Raw genomic sequence first — 27,249 nt, 5'->3', positions numbered from 1 at the left:
GGAATTATTTAACACTTCTGACAATATGTTCTGTCAAACTTTCCTAGCTTGTTCATTTACTTAGTAGATAGTATAAGAAATTCAGCATAAGCTACAGGTCCACTCAAATATGCAAACTTAATGGATTCTTTTAAAATATATCACACAAAAAACATATTTTACCAAGAAATGTAATTTTAAGACCTTTTGTAATCACTTGCAGCTTACCTCTTCTCCAGACAGATAGTAGGCTGACAGTAGTCCACCAACAAAGCGTATATTTACTTCAAAAACAGAAATTTCAGCATTCTATGGAAACAAAATAAAGGAGATTCAAATGTGATGGCACTACACAATTCAGAAAACTATCATTATAGAAACTATACTAAATGTTTTAATTTTGTTCAAATCTTATATACTTGCTCAGAGAGACTCATATAAAGACAAAAAAGTCTTTCCTTTTAGTGGTGTCAAAATGTACCTAAATACATACAAATGACTTGAAATCATAAAAATATTTCTTTTTAAAAATTTATTTATTTTGAATTCCATTTGTTCTTATTACTTTATGATTTGAGCAAAGAGAGAGACAGAGAGAGAAAGGGAACCCGCCAGGTCTGAGATTTGAACTGCAGTCGGCCATGTGGGAATCCAGCACCTTTAACCACCATGCCACCTGTTGACTCCCATAAAAATATTTCTAAAATAAACTTCTTTCCTTGCTCAACAGCTGATACTTGGTATTGTCTATTTGTGCAAATGGCAATAGGGCCAGGGCTTTTGTTCTTCCTATTACCCATCCTCTCTTCAATTTAAACATTAGCTTGCTATTTCTTGAGAGGTTTCCCACTATCATGTGGCTGGTAGTTAAACACTGGCCTACTAACCTTTTTATACCATGTTTGATAGCAGGGGACTTGGGCTCCAGTGTTAGTTGCCAACTTTCTGCCAGTGTCCTGAGCTGGTCACAACTCTCTAAGAAGACAATTTGTCTTTGCATCAAGGACATGATAATAATGATAGATGTACCTTTCTGAAACAGCTCTTACTTATTTTAATCATAGCTTGTTTTTATTACTATTTACGCAGTGCCAGATGCTTTCCATGGACTATAGTTTTTAATCCACACATTGACTTTAAGATTTAATTACTATGCTTTTGACAATTTTATTGATGGGGCCACTGAGACTGACAGTGGTTAATGTGGCAATTGTCTGAAGGTCAGACAACTAATAAGTGGTAAATGAACAATTTTTTAAAGCTTCTTATTTCTTTACCTGAGAGTGTGCAAGAGAGTTTATATGTAAGGCAGAGGTAGGCACTTCCAACAAGATCTGGTCATGTCGTGCCACCCATCGCCCAGTACTCCACCTAGTCAAGACCTTACACATGCACACATGCACCCGGTGTTTCAGACTGAGTTGGGATCCAAACCCGCGGTGGCTTCTAGCATTCCAGATCAATATGCTACCTACCTCCTATGCCACTAAGGCTGGGCCAGAGTCAGAATTTTAACTCCATTACTCTGATTTCTGGTTTAAGAAATTTATACTCCTATAGCACCTCACATAATAATGCATTAAGTCTTTTTAATTAATGGTCACATAATTGTGGAATATAATTAATAAGAGCGGTACATTTTATTATTTTTCAAGACTTGACTACTAAATGGATCTATCTGTCCTGTATTCTGCTACAAAGTAATAATTCAGCACAACTTATCTACAATAGATATAAAGATATTTGAGTTTTATGGGGCTTTCCTAGCTTGTTCATTTACTTAGTAGATAGTATAAGAAATTCAGCATAAGCTACAGGTCCACTCAAATATGCAAACTTAATGGATTCTTTTAAAATATATCACACAAAAAACATATTTTACCAAGAAATGTAATTTTAAGACCTTTTGTAATCACTTGCAGCTTACCTCTTCTCCAGACAGATAGTAGGCTGACAGTAGTCCACCAACAAAGCGTATATTTACTTCAAAAACAGAAATTTCAGCATTCTATGGAAACAAAATAAAGGAGATTCAAATGTGATGGCACTACACAATTCAGAAAACTATCATTATAGAAACTATACTAAATGTTTTAATTTTGTTCAAATCTTATATACTTGCTCAGAGAGACTCATATAAAGACAAAAAAGTCTTTCCTTTTAGTGGTGTCAAAATGTACCTAAATACATACAAATGACTTGAAATCATAAAAATATTTCTTTTTAAAAATTTATTTATTTTGAATTCCATTTGTTCTTATTACTTTATGATTTGAGCAAAGAGAGAGACAGAGAGAGAAAGGGAACCCGCCAGGTCTGAGATTTGAACTGCAGTCGGCCATGTGGGAATCCAGCACCTTTAACCACCATGCCACCTGTTGACTCCCATAAAAATATTTCTAAAATAAACTTCTTTCCTTGCTCAACAGCTGATACTTGGTATTGTCTATTTGTGCAAATGGCAATAGGGCCAGGGCTTTTGTTCTTCCTATTACCCATCCTCTCTTCAATTTAAACATTAGCTTGCTATTTCTTGAGAGGTTTCCCACTATCATGTGGCTGGTAGTTAAACACTGGCCTACTAACCTTTTTATACCATGTTTGATAGCAGGGGACTTGGGCTCCAGTGTTAGTTGCCAACTTTCTGCCAGTGTCCTGAGCTGGTCACAACTCTCTAAGAAGACAATTTGTCTTTGCATCAAGGACATGATAATAATGATAGATGTACCTTTCTGAAACAGCTCTTACTTATTTTAATCATAGCTTGTTTTTATTACTATTTACGCAGTGCCAGATGCTTTCCATGGACTATAGTTTTTAATCCACACATTGACTTTAAGATTTAATTACTATGCTTTTGACAATTTTATTGATGGGGCCACTGAGACTGACAGTGGTTAATGTGGCAATTGTCTGAAGGTCAGACAACTAATAAGTGGTAAATGAACAATTTTTTAAAGCTTCTTATTTCTTTACCTGAGAGTGTGCAAGAGAGTTTATATGTAAGGCAGAGGTAGGCACTTCCAACAAGATCTGGTCATGTCGTGCCACCCATCGCCCAGTACTCCACCTAGTCAAGACCTTACACATGCACACATGCACCCGGTGTTTCAGACTGAGTTGGGATCCAAACCCGCGGTGGCTTCTAGCATTCCAGATCAATATGCTACCTACCTCCTATGCCACTAAGGCTGGGCCAGAGTCAGAATTTTAACTCCATTACTCTGATTTCTGGTTTAAGAAATTTATACTCCTATAGCACCTCACATAATAATGCATTAAGTCTTTTTAATTAATGGTCACATAATTGTGGAATATAATTAATAAGAGCGGTACATTTTATTATTTTTCAAGACTTGACTACTAAATGGATCTATCTGTCCTGTATTCTGCTACAAAGTAATAATTCAGCACAACTTATCTACAATAGATATAAAGATATTTGAGTTTTATGGGGACCAGCATTTAGCGAAATGGCTATGTCGCTGGACTCCCACATAGTCAATCGCGGTTTGAGTCCTGGACCCGGTGGCTTAAACTCATGCCGGGTACATGTTCGTGCACGCCCAAGATCCTGAGAGGAGAATGGAGAAGAAGGGATTGCGGCGTGGCCATCCCCTCTGGGGGGTGATTTCTCGCTTTCTGTCTCTTTGTCTCTCTCTGTCTGTCTGGCGAGCGCATGCGCCCTATAGCAAAAATCTCTTCAAAAAAAAAAAAAAAAAGAAAAAGATACTTGAGTTTTATCAAGTCATTTGAAAAGTCATGATGCATTTTTGCATAGAAAAACATAGAAAAGTAGGTCATGACTTTTCCGATGACCTAATGGTTAGCTTCTTTTCATGTCCATTAGTTTTATATAGTAATTGTTCACTTTTGCCCTTCATCAAACCTCACTAATAATCATGGAAACTAATAGCAAACTATATTTTGAGTCAATGCCTGCTAGATGAACTTAGACAAAATTATCTGAGATGTTATTTCCTTTTACAGTAATTTATTAAGGAATTACTCTGTGCTAGGCACTATCCCTAGTGCTAGGGACACAGTGATGAAGACTGACCAGATCTTCAAACACTTAAACCACATTTTAGTGTCAGAAAACATTAACAACGTAAAGAACAACAAAAATCCAGAAGTTATATATTTCTTTTATTCCCATGTGCTGTGTAAGGAGACCAGTAGATGGTGTAATGGCTATGTTACTGGACTCCCATGTAGTCGACCATGTAGAGGACTGAGCCATGCCAAATACCACCAGAAATAAATATACATGTAACCTGACATCAATCACTGATTGTGTACAGTTATTCAACCAGTTATTGATCAGACTATGTACTCAAGAACCTAAATTCTATTTATCTTGTTCTCTCTGTAAGATCTTGAGAGATGACCTTGCAAAATGCCATGTCCAAGGAGAGTTGCTTTGACTTTTGAATTCCATGGATCTAGCAGTGTGGTAAACCTGCTCAAGAAACAAATTCGGCTTGCTAGTGAATTCACATGGGTCCTAGTGATTGCTGTGTCCTCGTTTTCACCATCTTCCTCTGTTTGAAAATTAGAACATTTCAGACAGCTCCATGGCTCCTGTGATCTAGCCATTTGGGGAGAAAGGAAGATGTCCCACTGATAACTGGGCCTCCAGCATCCAAAACTCGCGTGAACAGCCCTTCTTCAAGAGGCAGACAGCTCCATGGCTCCTGTGATCTAGCCATTTGGGGAGAAAGGAAGATGTCCCACTGATAACTGGGCCTCCAGCATCCAAAACTCGCGTGAACAGCCCTTCTTCAAGAGACAGCCAGCTCCATGGCTCCTGAGATCTAGCCATTTGGGGAGAAAGGAAGATGTCCCACTGATAACTGGGCCTCCAGCATCCAAAACTCGCGTGAACAGCCCTTCTTCAAGAGACAGCCAGCTCCATGGCTCCTGAGATCTAGCCATTTGGGGAGAAAGGAAGATGTCCCACTGATAACTGGGCCTCCAGCATCCAAAACTCGCGTGAACAGCCCTTCTTCAAGAGACAGCCAGCTCCATGGCTCCTGAGATCTAGCCATTTGGGGAGAAAGGAAGATGTCCCACTGATAACTGGGCCTCCAGCATCCAAAACTCGCGTGAACAGCCCTTCTTCAAGAGACAGCCAGCTCCATGGCTCCTGAGATCTAGCCATTTGGGGAGAAAGGAAGATGTCCCACTGATAACTGGGCCTCCAGCATCCAAAACTCGCGTGAACAGCCCTTCTTCAAGAGACAGCCAGCTCCATGGCTCCTGAGATCTAGCCATTTGGGGAGAAAGGAAGATGTCCCACTGATAACTGGGCCTCCAGCATCCAAAACTCGCGTGAACAGCCCTTCTTCAAGAGACAGCCAGCTCCATGGCTCCTGAGATCTAGCCATTTGGGGAGAAAGGAAGATGTCCCACTGATAACTGGGCCTCCAGCATCCAAAACTCGCGTGAACAGCCCTTCTTCAAGAGACAGCCAGCTCCATGGCTCCTGAGATCTAGCCATTTGGGGAGAAAGGAAGATGTCCCACTGATAACTGGGCCTCCAGCATCCAAAACTCGCGTGAACAGCCCTTCTTCAAGAGACAGCCAGCTCCATGGCTCCTGAGATCTAGCCATTTGGGGAGAAAGGAAGATGTCCCACTGATAACTGGGCCTCCAGCATCCAAAACTCGCGTGAACAGCCCTTCTTCAAGAGACAGCCAGCTCCATGGCTCCTGAGATCTAGCCATTTGGGGAGAAAGGAAGATGTCCCACTGATAACTGGGCCTCCAGCATCCAAAACTCGCGTGAACAGCCCTTCTTCAAGAGACAGCCAGCTCCATGGCTCCTGAGATCTAGCCATTTGGGGAGAAAGGAAGATGTCCCACTGATAACTGGGCCTCCAGCATCCAAAACTCGCGTGAACAGCCCTTCTTCAAGAGACAGCCAGCTCCATGGCTCCTGAGATCTAGCCATTTGGGGAGAAAGGAAGATGTCCCACTGATAACTGGGCCTCCAGCATCCAAAACTCGCGTGAACAGCCCTTCTTCAAGAGACAGCCAGCTCCATGGCTCCTGAGATCTAGCCATTTGGGGAGAAAGGAAGATGTCCCACTGATAACTGGGCCTCCAGCATCCAAAACTCGCGTGAACAGCCCTTCTTCAAGAGACAGCCAGCTCCATGGCTCCTGAGATCTAGCCATTTGGGGAGAAAGGAAGATGTCCCACTGATAACTGGGCCTCCAGCATCCAAAACTCGCGTGAACAGCCCTTCTTCAAGAGACAGCCAGCTCCATGGCTCCTGAGATCTAGCCATTTGGGGAGAAAGGAAGATGTCCCACTGATAACTGGGCCTCCAGCATCCAAAACTCGCGTGAACAGCCCTTCTTCAAGAGACAGCCAGCTCCATGGCTCCTGAGATCTAGCCATTTGGGGAGAAAGGAAGATGTCCCACTGATAACTGGGCCTCCAGCATCCAAAACTCGCGTGAACAGCCCTTCTTCAAGAGACAGCCAGCTCCATGGCTCCTGAGATCTAGCCATTTGGGGAGAAAGGAAGATGTCCCACTGATAACTGGGCCTCCAGCATCCAAAACTCGCGTGAACAGCCCTTCTTCAAGAGACAGCCAGCTCCATGGCTCCTGAGATCTAGCCATTTGGGGAGAAAGGAAGATGTCCCACTGATAACTGGGCCTCCAGCATCCAAAACTCGCGTGAACAGCCCTTCTTCAAGAGACAGCCAGCTCCATGGCTCCTGAGATCTAGCCATTTGGGGAGAAAGGAAGATGTCCCACTGATAACTGGGCCTCCGGTAAAAAACATATATATGAAAGTAGAAATGGAATATTATGGATAACATGCATTATTAAGCCACTATATAGTATATTCTAGATGGGAAACCACATTTAGAATGTTGTGATGATGCTCAGGGAATTAATGTAAATTAATAAAAAAAAATTTTTCAGAAGAAAAAAAAAGGCATTAGAAATACCTATTTGATGACTGCAGTTAAGCTATATAGCCCAAGTTAGGTGCTACTTTACAGTATGTTCATTCTATTCACTGAGGTTTATGCCTAAAGTCAGTCTTGTGTTCATGGATATGTACATATCAGCTGTGCTTGCTATTGAAAATATTTAGATTTATTAAGATATTTAGTGAAACAATAAAATGGGGGAGGCATAGAAAGCAACAATAGATACCAGACACAGTGTGGGAGGAGGGTGGGAGATGGCAGAGGGTGAGATAGGGAATCAAGGATGGGAAAAAAGGCAAAATATACAGAAAACAAGAAATGGAAAATGATTTGTTGACAATAACACATATGTTGATGTGCTTGATTGAGCCAATATACAGTGTATTCTCAATGGAAAAATCTCATTTTGTATGCTGTAATGATGTACAGTGAATGAATGTAAATAAAGAAAAAAATGTATAAAAAAAAAGAAAATTAGAACATTTGAATTCTCAACATATAATTCCTTTTTCCTCCTTTGTTTGAAGTTAAATTTATTTAGAAAATCTTAATGTGAGAGCTTTTTTTAATATTCTAGATTATGGCAGATTTTGAGCCAGATAATTGAAATTTGGACATTTAAGTCACTCTTTACAGGTGCTGTGATGAGAAGGACTAAGAAGAGAAAAAAATCTCCTCCCATAACAAATTGGTTGGCTAGATAGGGACAGTAAACGATGAAAACACTGGCCTAGTGTCGGAAAGACCTAAAGCTGAATAATTATTCAGGAACTGAGTGCAAGATGCCAGATAACTCATTCATACCCACTGAGTTTTGGTTTTATCACTTATAAAAAGGGATAATGCATTCTTTACAAGGCACCATAAATCCAAGAATGTAAATAAAGCATGGTGCACAATGCCTAGCCAAGGGAGACACTCAATAGACACGTTGCTGCCCTTACCTCCATACCATAGTCATACAAAATAAATTGAGGCCGACTGTCCATAGGACTACTGGAAAATCAGAACATCTATAATCATAATATTCATCTTCCTTAACCCTCGTGGGGGGTCATATTCTCAACAAATAAAACTCCTCTCTTGAAATTCAGTGTCTTGACCAACTGCTTTTTGAGACTGATAAACTTCATCTCATGTCTGGATTTTCAAATGTGAATTTTGACAATCCATGGGGTTTAGGCTATTCTTATATATTTCTAATTCTACTTTCCATTAAAAGAATCATACTATATTTAAATGAATATATTCTTCCTATTGATATTCATGCAATATCTTTTAAGATTGTCTAAAGGTTTTCTACTGGGGGGGTCAGACACAGGACTCCCATGTAATCAACCACAGTTCAAGACCCTCAACCTGGCAATTTGAAACTTGTGCCAGGTGTGTGCATGTACTAGCCCAAAATTCCAAGAGGAGAATGTAGGAGAGGGGATTGTGGCATGGCCATACCCCTGGGGGGTGATTTCTCACTTTCTGTCTCTCTGTGTCTATCCTACTGCAAGCACATGTATCCTATAGTCAAAAAAAAAAAAAAAATTTCCCTGACTTACCCTAATGACAGAAGAGAGGCTGGAGAGGGGAGAGAACAGTATGCAGGCAAATCAGCAAGCTTTACTCTAACAATCAATGTGAATCTTTTAGTCTACTTCATCTGTGTTGGTTTTAAAATATAATTTAACGTCTCCTTAAATCTTTAGGATTACATTCCAAGAATATGCCCCATGTATTCTGTGTCTTCTAATACAGTTTCATGTAAATGAATTTAAGAAGTAGGTCCAGTCTTTTGTTTAAATTGAATGTGCCTATTAGTTAATACCACAACTGATGAGCAAGTGGACAGAATTTTTGGCTAAAGGCCAAACCAGGAGAATCTGGATTGAAGAAACTGCTCTCATTTTGATTTTCTTGTAGCAATGGTCACTGAAACAATGAACATACTTAACCAAATTCATCTACAAATTTAATAAAATATGGTATGCTAAATTAACATTTAAAAGTAACAGTTGAATATTATAAATCATAGAAAAATGATGCCTTGTCAGTAATCTCTATTATCTTGGGTTTCTTAAACTGATCATTTCTCTTATACTTATGCCACTTCTTAATATGCCTGCCCTCTGATTTACAATACATACAAGTAAATTTATGAGATAAGTGATAAAAACTGCTCAAATTAAAGAGTCTAATTTATAAATTATTTTGTATGTTCTCCTTCCCCAATCCTTAATATTTCACTCTGTGCCTCAGCTGAGAAAGGCTTCCTCCAAATCAACATATGAGAGTACTTCAAAAAAGTTGTATAAAATAGCAGAAGGCATAATGGTTATGTCACTGGATACCCATGTGGTCAACTGCGATTTGAGTACTGAACCTGGCAACTGAAAACTCATGCGAAGCGCGTGTATGTGCATGCTCAAGATCCTGAGAAGAGAATGGAGGAGAAGAGATTCATCATTGTCATCCTCCCTGGGGGGTGATTTCTCGCTTTCTTTCTATCTCTCTATCTCTCCAGTGAATGCACACACCCTATAGCAAAACCCTCTCTTAAAAAATGGAATTAAAGTTGATTCTTGTGCAAAAAAATTCAGAAATCCACATATAGTGATTTTCATAGTATACATTTTCATGAACTCTTGAAGACCTCCTCATATTATGAGCTCATGGATATGAAAAGTCCTATCTGGGCAATAGTGAAAGTGAGCACCTAAAGACCTGCTTCAAAGTGGGGGCCTGAAAGGCCAACTGCCTCCCATTGGACAACACAGCCTTTAAACAAACTCAGAAATATATTAGATTGTATTTTTTCCATGGCTCTTTTTGGTTTATTGCAGGAAAGAGCTACACTAGTTCAAGTTAAAAGTCGACCCCAAATGGTTACAGTATACACGCTGTGTGGTTTTTAATCTTGTGACAAGGGACATTGCAAGGAAACCCTCACTTAAACTTTAGTGTGCCACAAGCACTTAAAACCCATGAACCTTCAGCTAATCGTCTTTAGCCAGTCTAATTTATGAGGAACCAGCATGTGTCCTTGTGCTGGTCACCCTGTCGCTGAATTACGTCTCCATATTCTAGGTGCTCCATTACAGGATCACTGCAGGCAAATTTCCTCTTTAACACCTGCACTACCTAGTTTCTTATTTTATCATAATCATCAGCGATCTCTTGGACAGTAGTTAAGAGTCTTCCAGTTGTTTCTCTGTTGAATTTTTATATGTATATAATCCTGAGTGCCAGAAGGAAGCAGGTCATCACTGTTACTTGCATCAGCAAAGGAGTCAAAAGAGTAGAGGTTCTGGATAGTGGACATATTATACAATTCTTTTTCCTTGGTGGAAACAGCCTGGGGAAGGCAGTGGCAGGAGAAGGCAGGCGGAGGAACAGTGTGTCAAGAAGTAAGGGGGTTTGAGAGGGAAGGCTACTGAGTCCTCCACAGCGGCTCAGTGACTGGCTAGAATGTATTTTTTATAAGCAAGTTATTTACTCTAATTATCTATAAAATGATTAAGTTAGTGAACTGGCAGGTTTGACCATGTATAACAAATTGAGGTTCTGGAGACGATGCAGCTAATATTTCCTTTTGCTTAAGGAACTAAAGAGATTCAAGTTTTCCCTAACAAAAAGAACTTTGGACTTTCAAGCCTTGTGACATTTACAATCAAACTTCTACTTGATTTTTTGGTAACTGTTATAATTTCACACAGCATGAGAAGTCTGATTGTATTAAATTGAAAAAGATCCCTTGGAAAAGAACTTTGCAGAAATATTTAAATTCTTTTCAGGATGTATGATGTTCATGGTGAGTTTTGTTTTGTTTTGTTTTTTATTGTTGTTTGCTCATTATAAAAGGGCAATGAAGGGCCAGCAGGTGGCGTAGTGGTTAAGGCATTGGACTCCCACCTAGTCAAATGTGGTTTGAGTACCAGAACTGGCAGCTTGAAATTCACACTGAGTGCATGTACATGCATGCCCAAAATCCTGAAAAGAGAATGGAGAAGGAATTGAGATATGGCCATCCCCAATGGGGGATTTCTCATTTGCTCTGGTGAGTACATGTACCCTATAGCAAAAATCTCTCTTAAAATAAATAAATAAACTAATTAATTAAAAAAAAATAATAAAAAGGCAATGCTCTGATTCCTGGAATGAGAGACTACTTTGTTAGATATTCCTCCAAACTCCCTGTCAGCTTTCTATTCCATGAACTCTAAGGCTGGGGTTGTCATCCTGTTACCACACATGAGAAACAGGCAAGCTTTAATATCTACTGCCCCGATATCTACCAAGGCAATATGTGTGTTCAGTAACAACTGCCTGACCACAATCTAACTTAGTAACTATGTTTAATAACAACCAACAACTGCCTCACTATTAACATATGTGATCACTATAAAGAGAAACACAGTAGAAGCATGAGACTGTTCAAAGTCATTCATTAAAGATATGTACTAGCTTGGGCCCAGCAGATGGCAGGATAGTTATGTTGTTGGACTCCCACGTATTCAACCTCATTTCAAGTCCCAGACCAGTGGCTTAAAACTCGTGCTGGGCATGTGTGTATGCATGCTCAAAATCCCAAGAGAAGAATGGAGAATGAGGAATTGCAATGTGGCCATCCTCCTTGGGGGGATGGGGTGGGGTGATTTCTCACTTTTTGTCTCTCTCTCTCTGTCTCTGTCTCTCTGGTGAGTACATACATCCTATAGCAAAAAATAATTTTAAAAAGAGACAGGTATTAGCTGTAAGAACACACTTTTATTTGTAAATAGTACTTCAAAGTATATGTTGCATTAACACTTTGAAGATTAAGAGTAAACAAAAAACTCATTTAAAAAATGTTTTATGAGAGAGAGAGAGACAGAGAGAATAAGATGAGTGAGAAAGGAGGTAGATCCAGGTAAATGGGGCAGGGGCCCTTGAGGAAAAATCACTATGAGAGGAAATGGGTACTTGCATATATTAAGGTAGAGACAACTTATAAGATGAAATCATTCTGGCCAAACTTTCAATGAAATAATTCACTGCTCTCACTAGAAATCAAGTATTAACCCCCACTGCTTGTTCACATAGAGAATCACTTACAGACAGAGCTGCTCACAGCCTGCTTAAGATAATAAGGGCTGAAACTAACATTTTTCCATATCACTGCTACATTCCAAACAGTATAGTCTCTCTTGGTCTGGAGAGCAAGAGAGTAAAGGACCTTGAACAATAACTTGTCACGAGCTATCATTTGAGAAATGGGAACATGGCATGCAGGCTTGCATCTGCAAGATAAGGGAGTCTAAATGAGTTTACATTTTAGAAAGGAAAAACACAAAGAACAAAGCTTTATCTTAGGCTTGTGGGAGACATGATAAAAACTGCAAACTGTATGGGCCACAGACCTCAGACAAAGATCTGCTGAATGTTAATTAATTGAGGTCTGCATGTCTAAAGTCTTGTGATTTGTGAGCCCACTCTCAAATAGGAGATGGTATGAATCACCTGACACATAACCCCCATGAGAGAAATGCATGTACAAATTCTCCTTGGTGGGATTAAAAATCCCTCACCCCAGCTCCTCTTCAGCAAGTCATTTTCTAGACCCACTCCCTCTGTTCTTCCTTCCCTCTCCTAATAAACTCCACTTTACTATCCCCTCTATCTGCATGTATAATTCTTCATGAGCATGACACAAGAACCAGGCCAGCTTGCAGCTCCAGACCCAGCACTGGTGTTGGATCTGATTACCCTAGCTAGCATCATGCACCATGGCGATCCTCAATAGGGTCTCAGGTCATGATCTCCTGTACCCCACCCCCTGTCCCATGCTTTCCCAGCCAGTGAAGATAATGGGTGTCGAGCAAGGAGCCTGCAATCTTCTATAAGGATCCAGCTTTGCTTATGCACTGTGTTGCTGCTACACCTGAGCTCAGGAATAATTCCTCTTAACAGATTTGACTGCAATGTTTCACAGTGTAACTTAGTGCATCAGTGTACCCTTGCAGTTGTTAGTTTTATATTTAAGTAACATGATAAATTTCTTAAGATTGGTAACAACAGGGAACCAACAGATGGCATAATGGTTAAGTTGCTTAACTGCTATGTAGGCAACAGTGATTTGAGTCTTGGACCCGGCAGCTTAAAACTCACACTGGGTGCCTATGCATGCATGCCCAAGATCCTAAAAGGGAATGGAAGAAGAAAGGATTGTGGTGTGGCAATTGCCCTGGGGAGTGATTTCTTGCTTTCTGTTTCTCTGCCTCTGTCTCTTTGGCAAGTGCACACGTCCTACAGAAAAAAATCTGTCTCAAAAACAAAACAAAACAAAACAAAACAAAACAAAAACCAGATTGTTAACAACATACTAGTTCTTTGGACCATAAAGAAAGGCCAATGACCATCTTCATATTAACAGGGTGTTTTTTTCCATGCAGGTGCAGGAAGGCCTTCAATAGCTCAATCTATCCCCAGTTACCTTTAGAGATCATAGCTTAGCATCGTCTTAGAGCAAAACCCCAAATCATCATGCTTGACAGGTACTCCTTAGCATTTGAGTTAAAAAATACTGAACAGGGACCAGCATATGGCATAATGGTTATGGTTATGGCGCTAGACTCCCACATAGTCGACAGCAGTCTGAGCCCCAGACCTGGTGGCTTACTCACATCAGGCATGTGTGTGTGCATGCCCAAGATTCCAAGAGGAGTGTGGAGGAGAAGGGATTGTGGCATGACTATCTCCGTTGGGGGGGGGGGGTGATTTCTCTCTTTCTGTCTCTCTCTGTCTTTCCAGTGAGAGCATGCACCCTATAGTAAAAATCTCTCTTAAAAAAAAAAAAAGTGAAGGAATAACTGCATTCAAGAGAATAACTTAATTATTTGCACTTATTGGGACGTAATACTGCTCCAAAGCAGACATTTTCAGAAGCCAAACTAAGGTTGACGTTAGTTCTTTTCACACTCTATGACGTGGAACTATGGATCTAAGCTGAGCACTCATTTAGACATTTGAGAAGATCCAAAGTTGCTTAAGGCGCTGGACTCCCAGATGGCCAACTACACTTCAAATCTTGGACCTGGCAGCTTGAAAATAATGCTGGGGGCACATGTGTGTGTGTGTAGTGTGTGCCCGAAATTTCAAAAAGAGAATAGAGGAAAAGGGATTGCGGTGTGGTCATCTCCCCAGGGGGTGATTTCTCATTTTCCCTCTCACTGTCTCTCGCCAGCGAGCACATGCGCCCTATGACCAAAACCTTTTTTTTTTTTTTTTAAATTATCTTTCTAGCAGGGAAAGATACAGTTTATTCTCTTGAAAAGCAGGATGGCATTCCAACTGGATAAGCAAACAGTTTGGATCTTTAAATTAAAAACATAAAAAGACACCTTTGCCACCAGTACCTCTGTTATCTAAAACAGGGTGTTCATTATAATCAAAGGCATATTCCAGGTGTTTGCCAAAAATCAATTTCAGTGTGTTGCTAGTTAGTGTCTGGAGCAAGCCAATTGTCTATCCTTTGTCATTTTCAAAGCTCCTCTCATACCAAGGTATTAGTTTATTTCAGTGGAGAAAACTGCTTTTTAAAAGGATAATTTAAATATAATGTTAATTTTTATATAAAGTTTATATAAGAAATTGTTATCTAGAGAAAAGTTTTATATGTTCTATAAAATTCATTACTGAACAACAGTTTTCAGTTTTTCTCATGTATGGATCTAGGTGACTCATTTTTTTTTTAAGTTTGAGTAAAGAATGGGAAGCTCACAAATAAATTTAGAAATGTGAAGTAGAAACCCCAATTATTCATCTCTATGTTAATGGTCTTCTGTATCAGGAGTCCCTATAATCTATTCTGGAAGTAGGTATGGTAAAAACAGATAAATCAAGTGTACTTGAACTCCAGATAATTTCTAACTGTATAAAAATATGGTATAACACAGCCATGTCAGCTTGTCTTCAGCTGAGTCTAGCGTAGTTTGTCAGGAAGCAGGACAAGATAGATTCTCCTCCATTTAACAAACACTTATTTAATATCTATTGTATGACACACTCTAATGAGTACCATGATACTAAGGTTACATGACTAACCTCAGAGGAATCAAATTCTCTGGCTGTCTACATATTTCTCAATTCTCTGAATTTCTGCTCTAATAAAAAATCAGGGTCATTGAGTTAGGCAGACCTTGTTTAAACCATAGTTCTTTCTTGTTCAATAATTTTTGGAAAATGAATGAACCACTTCTTCATGTAAAGTATCTTTATGTAAAAATAAGAAAAATACCACTTATTTTGTACAGTTGTCCTGAAGATTAAATGAAATTACCTATAAAAAAATTCACCTAGCACAGTAACTTGTATGTATCAGGTACTCATTAAATAGTCATTTCTGGACCAGGTGGTTGCATAGTGGTTAAGGTGGCTGGATCTCACATTGCAAACTGAGCAGTTCGAGTCTTGGACCTGGTAGCGTGAAAAACACACTGTGTGAGTATATACATGTGCCTATAATTCCAAGAGGAGAATGGAGGAAGAGGGATTGCAGCCTGACCATTTCCCCTGAGAAGTGCTTTCTCACTTTCCTTCTCTCTTTTTGTCTCTCTCTAGTGAATGCACGCAGCATGCACCCTATAGAAAAAAAAAATCATTTTCTCTTTCTTTTCTTCTTCATTAGTTAGTCCAACTCAAGCTAGAATGTTCTGAATTTGTCCGTTAAACTAGAAGTTCCATAAGGGAAGTAACTGATGCTTAGAAAGTACTTAGGATATAATTAACATATGAGTAAATGAATAATGAATAACCAAGAATCAGTTTTAGATCTTTATCCTAGGATTACTTTGAATGAAAATTAGAAAGCTCATCCATATTTCAGCCTTAGAGGTAGTATCTATGTGCCTGTACAGATATAGGCACCTAACTCAACTCAAACCTTCATCTGTGAGCTCTTGCTTCTACTCTCCAGAGTGTATTGTCCTAGTGATAAGCCAGGTAGTAAAGGCATTTAAACTTTGTACTACCAGGTATATAAAATGAATTGGCATCCTATGCCTCAATGAAAAGATAAGTGATATAAATTGAATATTTCACATATTACCAAATTTATTCTTGGCTGTGAGAATTGTTTATACCTATAAGCACCACAGGATAAGCCAATTTCAAATATAATGTTTCTGTTTCCCCTTCTTTTATTTACTCAATTTTGTAAGACAGGGTCTTGCTGTGTCATGACCCTCCTGCCGAAAGGACTTCTAGCAGGGACAAGTGTGTGACACCATGCTTGGCTCTTTCATGCAGGGTCTTACTTAGGCTGCCCAAGCCAGCCTCAAGCTCACGATCCTCCTTCCTTAGCCTCCTGAATTGCTGGGATTATAGGGGTACGATACAGTGTCTGACATTTAAGTAGGCCTGGGATTAGAACTCATGTCCCTATGAAGTTCCAGTCTACAGAGCAGAGCATTTTAGCAGTGCAGGCTCCCACTGCCGAGCTCAGTTTTATTTTATTTTTCCTTTGCAATAAATTTGGGCACTTCTTCTTTTTTTTTCTTTCGTTTTTTTTTTTTTTAAACTGTACCCTCACACTTTCAATTGATAAACTTTATCAGTAAAAAAATGTTAACTTAAGTACAAACAATAATGTATCCAAAGTGAATGATATTATATATTGTCCATAAAAATAAAATTATTTTTCTCCCTTTTTGCTAATGCCTTTTCATTTTTTCCTTCTTGCTGACAAATGGGAAATAATTCCTCAACATTTTTGGAAGGAAAATCATGTAATTCTTAAAATAATCACTTGAATCTGTGTAGAATGGGTGACTATAAGACAAGTTCTTATCTGTGATACATTAAAATCAACTAGAAAACAGTAAGTTGAAGAACTTCATGATGTAATGGTTAGAAAATTAAATTGACATACTGTTCCTGAATTTCTACTACTATTCTAAATATGGAAATACTATCGTTTCTATATTATTAATAATTTGTATTTTTCTTTCTTTAAAGAGAGGTTTGCTATAGGGTGCATGTGCTTGCCGAAGAGACAGAGTGACAGAAAGCAAGAAATCACCTCCCTCCCCCCCCGAGGGAATGGCCATGCTGCAATCCCTACTCTTTCATTCTCCTCTTGGGATGTTAGGCATGTGTGCAGACACATCTGGTGAGGGTAACTTGTATTTTAAAAAAGGAAAACATGGTAATACCCAAAGAGAGATCTGTAAAAAAAATGTTTCAAAAACTCTTGCATTAAGAATAGCATTGTGAACATAAAGTTGAGACCTGTGGTTATAAGTTTTAGAAGTATATTTTCGAAGAATATTTTGAAAGGTATAGCTCAAGAGTATCATTAATAGTCCTAAAACATATATATATGAAAGTCAATGAACTGAATAAAATCTTATTAAAGAACAAAAACAAAATTTTATATAAGGAAAACTTCAAGGTTCTATGTCTTCGCAATCACTCAGTGACAGTGCAATCTCTTTATCTTATAAGTATAAAAATCAGGTAACTTGCTTTTTGCTTCTGCATAGCCTGAAATCCCCTACGAGATTTAGTGTTTTCTCACAGGTCCTCATGGCCTGTGGAATATATTCATGACATCTGGTGATAGTCTAAGATCAGCAAACTGCCCTCTGTTATGGTCACATCTTTTATGTATGTATGTATGTATGTATGTATGTATGTATGTATTTAATTTTTGGAGAGGTTTTTGCAACAGGGTGCGTGCGCTCGCCAGAGAGACAGAGAGAGAGAGACAAAGAGACAGAAAGTGAGAAATCAACCCCCCCCCCCCAGGGGAGATGGCCATGCCACAATCCCTTCTCCTCTATTTTCCTCTTGGGATCTTGGGCACACATGCACATGCGCCTGGTGCAAGTTTTAAGCTGCCGAGTCCAGGACTCAGACTATGGTCAGTCAAGTGGGAGTCCAGCAACATAACCATTATGGCATCTGCTGGTCTCTTTACAGTAACATCTGTGTATTACCTTGAGAGGGCTTGCTTAGTCTTTCTAAATAATGCTGCTCATTACCCTCTACCAACCCTCATCCACAACCTCAAGTCCAGGGTTCCTCACACTACCACTGGTCATGAAAGCAAAGAACTGCTTGAGTATTTGAGGAGGTTTGGGGGAATAATTTTATAATTACCAGACAGCCCAATCTAAGAATCGAAAAGGTACTGGACACTATTCATAGGTCTAGTGCTATTAAAGTTTACTTAATATCATTAGACATCTTTACAACATTAGATTTTGAAGAAATCTAGCTATTATTCACCTAACCTTTCTGGAAAGGGGAGAGAAAGAGAGAAAGTTCAATAGATCTCATATACAGCTGAATATAATATGCCTATAGGTTGCATGCATGTATGTATGTATGTATCTTTCTACCTATATATGAGAGAAGAGGAATAGGGAGAGGAAAGATGAATTTTATCACTAAGATCTCTCTATGTTAGCACCCTCCTGTCTCAATCTCCCAGCTAGCTAGGACTACAGGCTGGCAGATGTGGGTTACGGTGCACGACCTATTTAGGTTGGACTTCAACGTGTGGCCTCAGACCCTGTATGCCACTGCAGCTGAGCCAAGCCTGTAGGTTTTGGAAGTTAGGCAACTGGACAAAGATATGATTAAGAAAACAAACCTATAATAAGAAATATTATTTCTTCCCCACTGCTTTTAATTTTTCATACTTAGTTCTATCAGTAACATCAGAGCTAGTAGAGGTCATTGCAATCAAATACCTCAATAACCTTGGGTAAATCACTAGCTCTTTCTTCTTATTTTCTTATATTTTAAAAGGGTTTACCACATTGATCTCCAAGCTCCCTTCATACTGGAATGTTGTCTCCTTTATATTCTAGATTCAATTATCAGGCAGATTAAACACAGATTCATCTGCCACGTCCTTGAGGGTTTCCAATTGTAATTAGTAGTGTAGGAACAAAATATTAAAGCATTTAACTTATACCTGTTTTTAACCTAAAGGGATGAGAAAAGGACTTAGCTTTTCTGATCTTTACTATTCTAGCTGACAGCGATGCTTACTTGATGTTTCCAGGAGAGTAGGAGTGCCACAGAGCAGAGGGTCAGCAGAGAAACCCTCTTTCTTTGTCCATTTTCGACAGACAGCACATTACTTATGCCTGGTTATGGGGATTTACAGATATTATCGAATGCTTACCAGATAGACAAGAGGCTTACAAGGATTTCTGCAAAGTAATCTCAGATTAAAAATAATACCAATAATACAAACATAAGTAAATGACTAAAACTGCGAGGGCAGATATGTTTTTTTTCTTAGAATAAGTTTTGTCAGCATCCTTATGACATAAACAATGAGTATCAATTTATTGGGTTGTCGGGAAAGTCATGACAGATTTTTGTGTAGAGAAACACATCATGACTTTCCTAACAATCTAATAGATCAGATAAAACATAGTCCATCCTGATCAAAATTATCAAGAAATATTAGCAGTGGGTGCTATCCTTAATTATGAATCTTTTTTTTTTTTTTGAGAGATTTTTGCTATAGGGTGTGTGCACTTACCAGAGAGAGAGATAGAGAAACAAAAAAGAGAAGTCATCCCCTTGGGGGGTGGCCACAACATAATCCCTTCTCCTCCAGTCTCATCTTGGGATTTTGGACATGCACACATATGTGTCAGTGTGAGTTTCAAGCTGCCATGTTAGGGATTGAAACCATGGTAGATCATGTGACATTCTAGCAACAGAACCATTACGTCATCTGCTGGTCCCAATTTTGAGTCTTTCTCCTTGTGTGTACAATGGGTCTCGTGGTGCTTGCTAAGAATGATAGCATTGACACAAAATTTTAGCAAGTACGTAATGTAGATGTGTACACATGTATATGTATTTGACAGTTGGAATTTTTACTGAGAGGAGTAAAGGATCGACAACATTTAATGCCCTTCTTAGGGAAAAGTGGCTGCTGCTGCTGGATGCACCATGGCACAGTGTCTGTTCACATTGGGGCCCTCAGACCTGGCTCAGAATCACGCCTCTAAAATACACGACTAGCTACGCAGCCTGCAGGAAGCCTCTCAGTTTCAGATTTGTAATTTCAAAGCTATGAAGTAAATACCCATCTTGCAGAGATGTTCTGGGAGTTGAACAAGACTATTTGACAAATAGAGGGCTCAATAAATATTAATTTTTTCTCTTACCCTTAAATTGACAAAAAAACAAAGACATAAATCTCTGTAAAAGGGAGGGAAAATCAGGAATACAGTATGATAACATTTTTACCACTTGCAGTTGCATTAGTTGTTTCTTCTAAGATACACTATAATAATTTGCCCCACTACAGAATTTGTCTATAGCAATTGAGATTTAAGGCTCAAATTAGTAACATTTATTTAACTTACCACATTAAAATCTAAGTTTTTTTCAATCCATGCTTTTGCTTCTTGAAATTCATTTTTCATTTCCATAATAAAAAGTGTATCCAGGGCATCTACTATAGTTGCTCCTTTGATGTTACCTAAAAATACCAGAAAAATATTTGTTCAATAAAATACTTTGGACAGATACACGCAAATTGACCACACCTAGGGAAGGGAAAGGATGATACTGAATTTATTAGTAAGCAATGATATTTAATACAATTTAAAATTGTTTGGCTGAAAGAAATGTAAAAACTACTCCAAGAGCAAACTAAAAATTGTCACAGGATATAGATTGATATATTAAAGTTTCTTCTGAGTTGTAGAAAACAAGCCTTTTAGAAATTTCACTTGATTGCATTCCCTAGCAGGAAAAGAATAGACCTAAAACAAAAGAGCAACATTCATATTCATTTTTATATAATTACATTGACACACACCTGTAAAAAACTATCTGAATATAATTAGATACTGAATTGTCTGGTAATTGCATTAAGAAAGCATTACTCTAAAATAAAATCTACCCTTTATATGAAACTGACTGATCCTAACCCCTGGCCACCTCTCACCCCAACACAGCTAGGCAGTCCTGACACTGATTTATTTGCTTTGAACTCGTGAACGGTGACTTTATTGCCCTGGAACACTCATTAGCTCCAGTCTTGTATAAAAATTACTTTTGTACATCTTTTAGGCTATAAACATTCTTAGGACAGAGGAAGCATGTCTTGCTCATCTCCAGGTTCCTTATGGTGCCCTGCACAATTGTGACAGTGATACCCATTGAATAGCTGTTGATAGATCAGGTATTTTACTTTCTACAGATAATCAGTGTTCTGGACAGTTCAAGACCAAATTTTTTTTCTTTTGGAGAAGTTTTTGCTATAGGGCACGTGCGCTCGCCAGAAAGACAGAGAGAGACAGAGAGACAGAAAGCGAGAAATCACTCCCTGGGGGGATGGCCATGCCGCAATCCCTTCTCCTCCATTCTCTTCTCGGGATCCTGGGCACACACACACATGTGCCCGGCATGAGTTTTAAGCCACCAGGTCTGGGACGCGAACCACGGTCGACTACATGGGAGTCCAGTGACATAGCCATTACACTAGCTGCTGGTCCCCAAGACCAAATTTAAATAGAAATCTAAATGGAAATTATTTTGTTGGCACACTCCATTCAAATACCAAATTTAGACATTAGCATTAGAAAACTGGTGGTTGAGGTGCTGGACTCCCACATTGCTACTGTGGTTTGAGTCCCGGACTTGGCAGCTTGCTTTCTCATTTTCTCCTCTGTCGCTCTCTAGCCAAATTAAAAAGTAATGATAATAAATAAAAATTAAATAAATAATTCTAAAAAAAGAAAAGTACAGGTACTAAAGTATTAAAATACTTAATTTAAAAAATATATAAATTTTAAATCTTAGTAATAAGGAGAAAAACATGAGAGCCTTTAATTTTTATGACACATTTTACTGTAATTCAATTTTCTTTACTATTGCATTTTTTAACTTTTTTTTTGCCTTCTGGTAGAACTATGGATTCAGGAGCTGGCCCTGTGGCCTAGTAGTTAAGGGAACCAATCCCTCATAGCTAGCCATGGCTTGAATTCTGGCCTGAGTAACTTGCAAAACATGTCAGGCATATGTGGATGCATGTCCAGAATCCTGACAGGATGGAAGAAATGGGGAACGGATTATAGTGCAACCATGCTCCTTTGAGGGGTATGTTCTCTCTTTCTCTGTCTCTTACTCTCTGGTGAGGGCAATTAGAAAAACAAAAACAAAAACAAAACCTATGGATTCATATGGCAGGAATATCGTGAAGCGGGCATTTTGAAACATGTTAGCTTCATCTTTTTATTGATATCTCATTTCTAAGACATTAAGAGCTTTAAATATTTTATGTCTTACATTTTATCTGTGCAGAGTACAAATGGGCAAATACAAAATATCTCTTTTTGAGATTTCATTTCTACTTCAATTATTATTATTATTATTATTATTATTATTATTATTATTATTATTATTATTATTATTATTATTATTATTATTATTATTATTATTATTATTATTATTATTATTATTATTATTATTATTATTATTATTATTATTATTATTATTATTATTATTATTATTATTATTATTATTATTATTATTATTATTATTATTTTACCTCTGTAATCTTGAAATAGTATTTCTACTTTCTTGTCTGAAGAAGAATTGGAAGATGATGAGTACTTGAGAATTTTTTTTTTTATGTTCATTAAAATTGCTTTAAGGTAATGGAGTAACCAGTCTTATTCTCTCTGAGAAATAGATACAAGAGTTCAACAAAACTGGAGAAAAACAACCATGAGAAGAAAGCAAGCAGTTTGATTGTTTGTTTTAGTTTTCGCTAGACAGTGCATGTGTTTTCCAGAGACAGACAGACGGAGAGAGGGAGAAGAAAAATGAGAAATCACCGCCTTCCCCCAGGGGGATGGCCAAGCCATAATCCCTTCTCCTCTAGTCTCCTCCGGATTTGGGCTATGCACACACACATGCCTGGACATGGGAAGGAAGCAGACTTAAAGGGCTCTCTAATGACTAAAACTTGGGAAAGCTTAGATTGTAAATAACTAATACACCCTACAAAATAAATAAGAGTTTTTTTTTATAATCAAAATTTAGAATAACCTATGTCAAACTAAGAATCATCTCTTAAAAGTCAGGTAGTCAGAAGATTTAAGTTTTTCTGTTTTTTAGCTTGTTTGCTGAGAGAACATACAGGACTATGTAGTATTCACAGATAAGGATCTTCTCTGAAAAGTGGGCTAAAGATCATTTGAAAGTTCCCTCATCTGTAAAAATGAAAACTTTATATTTCTTTGTAACAAGTCCCACTATATTGGGATTACTATTAGAAAAACCTTACGTATCTTATTTTAATTTGAAAATGGAGATAAATATCATTTGAATTAAGATTTCATTTCCTTATATTAATACCTGAAGCTCTTTTTCTTTGTTTAAAGAGTAAATTCTTATCTAGATTATGAAAACTGGTTTTATTGCAAAAGCTACTAAAAATGTTAAAAAAAAAAAGTAAGGCAAACGAGACAGTACATTTAAGAGAGTTTTGCTATAGGATGCATGCTCTCACTGAGAGAGACCAAGAGAGACAGGAAGTGAGAAATCACCCCCCAGGGGCATGGCCATGCCACAATCCCTTCTCCTCTTTTCTCCTCTCAGGATTTTGGGCATACATGCACATGTGCCCAGTGCAAGTTTTAAGCCACCAGGTTTGAGACCTGAACCATGGTCAACTATGTGAGAGTCCAGTGACATAACCATTACACCATCTGCTAGTCCCAACACAGCTGATTTCTTAATGACACAAACAACTTTCATAGAAATAAAAGCAAAATCTGAGTTAGATCTTTAAAAATGTTATAATAAATAATGAAAAAATAGAGGCCTCTCAGCATGAGGTGTTAGAGTTTCTCTCTTCAATTCATACGTCTCATCACCCATATTAACTGGTCACTATGTCCTCAAAACACTACTTCAGAAATGTCTGAAATCACTTCTACCGTCACCACTCCAGGTTTAGGGCCTCTTTACCTTGTATCACTGTGATAGACCAACTCGCCTCTTTTCTTCTTTCCTTGCAAGTGTACCCTACCTGTTCTTGCACCCTCTGTAATGCCCTTCTCCCTACCTGAGATCTTGTGGGTTCCTCAGAACTTTATCTGAATATCTATTGAACCACTGAAGTACTTTGATAATTCACTATTTACACATAGGTGTTCTGCATGAGGCTGTGAATTCTACAAAGATGTGTATTATATTCACTAACACCAGTACTGGAAGTAAATCCAAACACATGTAAGGCCCTAAATACATGGAAAAGCACAGTGGAATGCTTAGGAACATGGACTCTGACTTTAGCCACACCAGGGTTCAAGTTCCAGCTCAGCCAGTTAGCAAGGGGCTCCCTGTGGGAAAGCTACTCTCTGAGCCTCATATAAAATGTGGATTACACTGAGGTTAAGTGAGATGATGCATGAATGGCACTTGGCACACAGTAAGTATTGAATAAATGTCGGCTGTAACTTATTTGTTATATGAATTGATACTAGCACTTTCAGTTATATTTTCTTTTTTTTTTGTGAGAGGTTTTTGCTATAGGGCGCGTGCGCTCGCCAGACAGAGAGAGACAGAGAGATAGAAAGCAGGAAATCACCCCCCAGGGGGGATGGCCACGCCGCAATCCCTTCTCCTCCATTCTCCTCTCAGGATCTTGGCCACAGACGCACACGCGCCCGGCGTGAGTTTAAGCCACCGGGTCCGGGACTCGAACCGCGGTCGACTACGTGGGAGTCCAACGACATAGCCATTACGCTAACTGCTGGTCCCAGTTATATTTTCTTTTGATGAATTCCTAAGTCCCAGAGTAAGACTGCATTCCGTTTATCTTGTTACTTACAGACAAAATTTTGGTAATGAGAAAGAAGTCAAGTGAGTAGGAAGGGCAGTGGGTAGCTCCAAGACCCCAAAAATCCAACAAGCCTTTGTGTTACTTACCTTTCTTGCTTCCACAGTGGGATATTATTAACGCCCACAGTCCTAACCACAAAGGTTGCTGTGAGGACCAAGTGCAATAAAGCATGAAAAATGGATAAAATGAATTTCAAATAACTGGTGTAATCTATCCTCACTTTCCTTTCCATGGTACAAACAAGGTCCACCTACAGCTGAAGTTGAAATAGAGAAGAGCACCAGGTCTGGTTGTGCTAATCAGTGTACCTATAAACGATGCAACTTTTAGCTGACAAGAAGCAGTTAATGCAGCTGATCAAATGCTCCTCTCTCTCTCTCTCTCTCTCTCTCTTTTTTTTTTTTTGAGAGGTTTTTGCTATAGGGCACGTGCGCTTGCCAGAAAGACAGAGAGAGACAGAGAGACAGAAAGCAAGAAATCCCCCCCCAGGGGGGATGGCTACATCACAATCCCTTCTCCTCCATTATCCTCTTGAGATCTTGGGCACACATGCACACACGCCCAGCGTGCGTTTAAGTCACCAGGTCCCGTACTCAAACCGTGGTCAAGTACATGGGAGTCCAGCGATACAGCCATTACGCTAACTGCTGGTCCCAAAATGCTCCTCTCTTAAGAATCATTCAGGGAGCTAAAAATCCTAATGCTGCACCCACAGTAATAAAGTAAGAATCTCTGTAAGCAGGCTCCATAGATCAGTACTTTAAAAAATTTATTATTATTATTTGCAGAAGGCATGTGTGCATACATACATGTGTGTGTGTGTGTATGAGAGAGAGAAAGAGAAAAATAACACACCTCCCATAGAGATATGGTCATACTACAATTCTTTTTCTTCCATTTCTTCATCCTGTCAGGATTTGGGGAACACATACACATGCACCTTTCAAGTCACTGGGGCTGGTATTTAAACCATGGTTGAGCACATGAGGTCCAGCTCCCTATGCACAGCACATAACTACTGTGCTATGTGGCCAGCCTGGTATCAGTATATTAAAAGCTATGCTGTTCATTCTAATGTGCAGCCACCGCTCTATCTGAAGGACACACTATGTACAGTCCTTGCAGATAACTCCATCAGGTGTGTAAGTTTCCTAGCAACCCAGCCTAGAGGGTCACCTTATTACACAAACTTTTCTACCAGCCATAAATTCAGGCAAATGGAGAGAAACTACTGTCACTAAGAAACCAAAGCACATACTACTCACCAAACAAACTGCTTGAATGGCCTTCTTTTGATATAGGTTTCAGTTCATTTAGTCCCCAGGCATAATGTTTATAATTATTCCAAGCATGTTTCATCATCTGGAAAAAAGATGAAAATGAGATTATAACTTGAATTGAGATGTTTATACTACAAAATAGATTATATATTAATGATATAAACGTTAAAGCATTAAAATTCACAACTTAGTTAAAAGGACGATGATTGATTAGTGTGATGACAGCACAAGTACACTGGAATGTACACACGTAAACACACACTACCCCTTTATGTTTGCATTGAATTTTTTTTTCTTTTTTTGAGTCTAGTTCATCATATTTAACATAAAAATTATTTTTCAAAAGTCAGTTCACCAAAACAGAAATTTAGTTTATCATAAAAGGAGGAACCACTCCTATATCTATCTATTTTATTCTAATAACAGATTCAATCTGCAAAAACTCCCTATTCAAAATTCATCTTTTTGCACAAGGTTCTTCTTATTTTGTGGACCTCATATTATACAAATATTCAAGATTATCATATTAAACACCAATGTGTCTTGACCAAGACTATATGAAAAAAATATTTAAAAACATCTATAGGAAATGAAAAACAAACCTCTATATAGATTCTGAAAAACTCTAATTTAATACAATAAATCTTTATTAGGATAAATATTTATATAAATTGGTCCCCTATGTTCCCAATCAAGAGTCCTCAATGTACCAGCAGGTTTTTGTTGTTGTTGCTGTTTGTTTGTTTTTTAAGAGAGATTTCAGAACAAGAAATCACCCATGAGGAGGATGGCCACGCCACAATCCCTTTTCCTTCATTCTCCTCTGGGGACTTTGGACATGCACATACAAGCACCCAACATGAGTTTTAAGCTGCTGTGTCTGGGACTTGAAACGTGGTCGACAACGTAGGAGTCCAGTGACAAAACCATTACCTTATCTTCTGGTCCCTGGTTTTATGAGCCAAAACACTCTGGCATAAATCAGTTGTGTAATTTTTTTTCAATGACTCAAAGAAAATATATAATTATTTGTATATATTTTTTAAAAAGGGGTTGGTTGAGGATTCCTCAACCAGAGGACTAGAATTTACTCATGCCACAAACCCCAATCTTTGTGGATATAACTAGCAAATGTTCTAATCTGGCTATGTATTTTAAAATATCTTAAAGG

At 38.5% G+C, this 27,249-nt stretch overlaps 1 protein-coding gene and 1 pseudogene across 1 annotated transcript in view; both read right to left on the bottom strand.

The window, feature by feature from the left end:
- Window positions 1-27,249, bottom strand: part of MAN1A1 (mannosidase alpha class 1A member 1) — a gene marked incomplete in the record, with an annotated part of 195,065 nt that overhangs the window by 121,611 nt on the left and 46,205 nt on the right. Inside the window, 3 exon segments of the mRNA XM_014591346.2 lie at window positions 1,907-1,987; window positions 20,303-20,418; window positions 26,064-26,160. Coding sequence (XP_014446832.1) covers window positions 1,907-1,987; window positions 20,303-20,418; window positions 26,064-26,160 — 294 coding nt within the window.
- LOC102497597 (eukaryotic translation initiation factor 1 pseudogene) lies at window positions 9,899-10,280 on the bottom strand (annotated as a pseudogene).

Source organism: Tupaia chinensis, unplaced genomic scaffold (assembly GCF_000334495.1).
Source record: "Tupaia chinensis unplaced genomic scaffold, TupChi_1.0 Scaffold000563_1, whole genome shotgun sequence".
NCBI classification, from domain to species: domain Eukaryota; kingdom Metazoa; phylum Chordata; class Mammalia; order Scandentia; family Tupaiidae; genus Tupaia; species Tupaia belangeri.
Note: the sequence above shows the minus strand (reverse complement) of the source record. Positions and strands in the feature narration are given on the sequence as shown.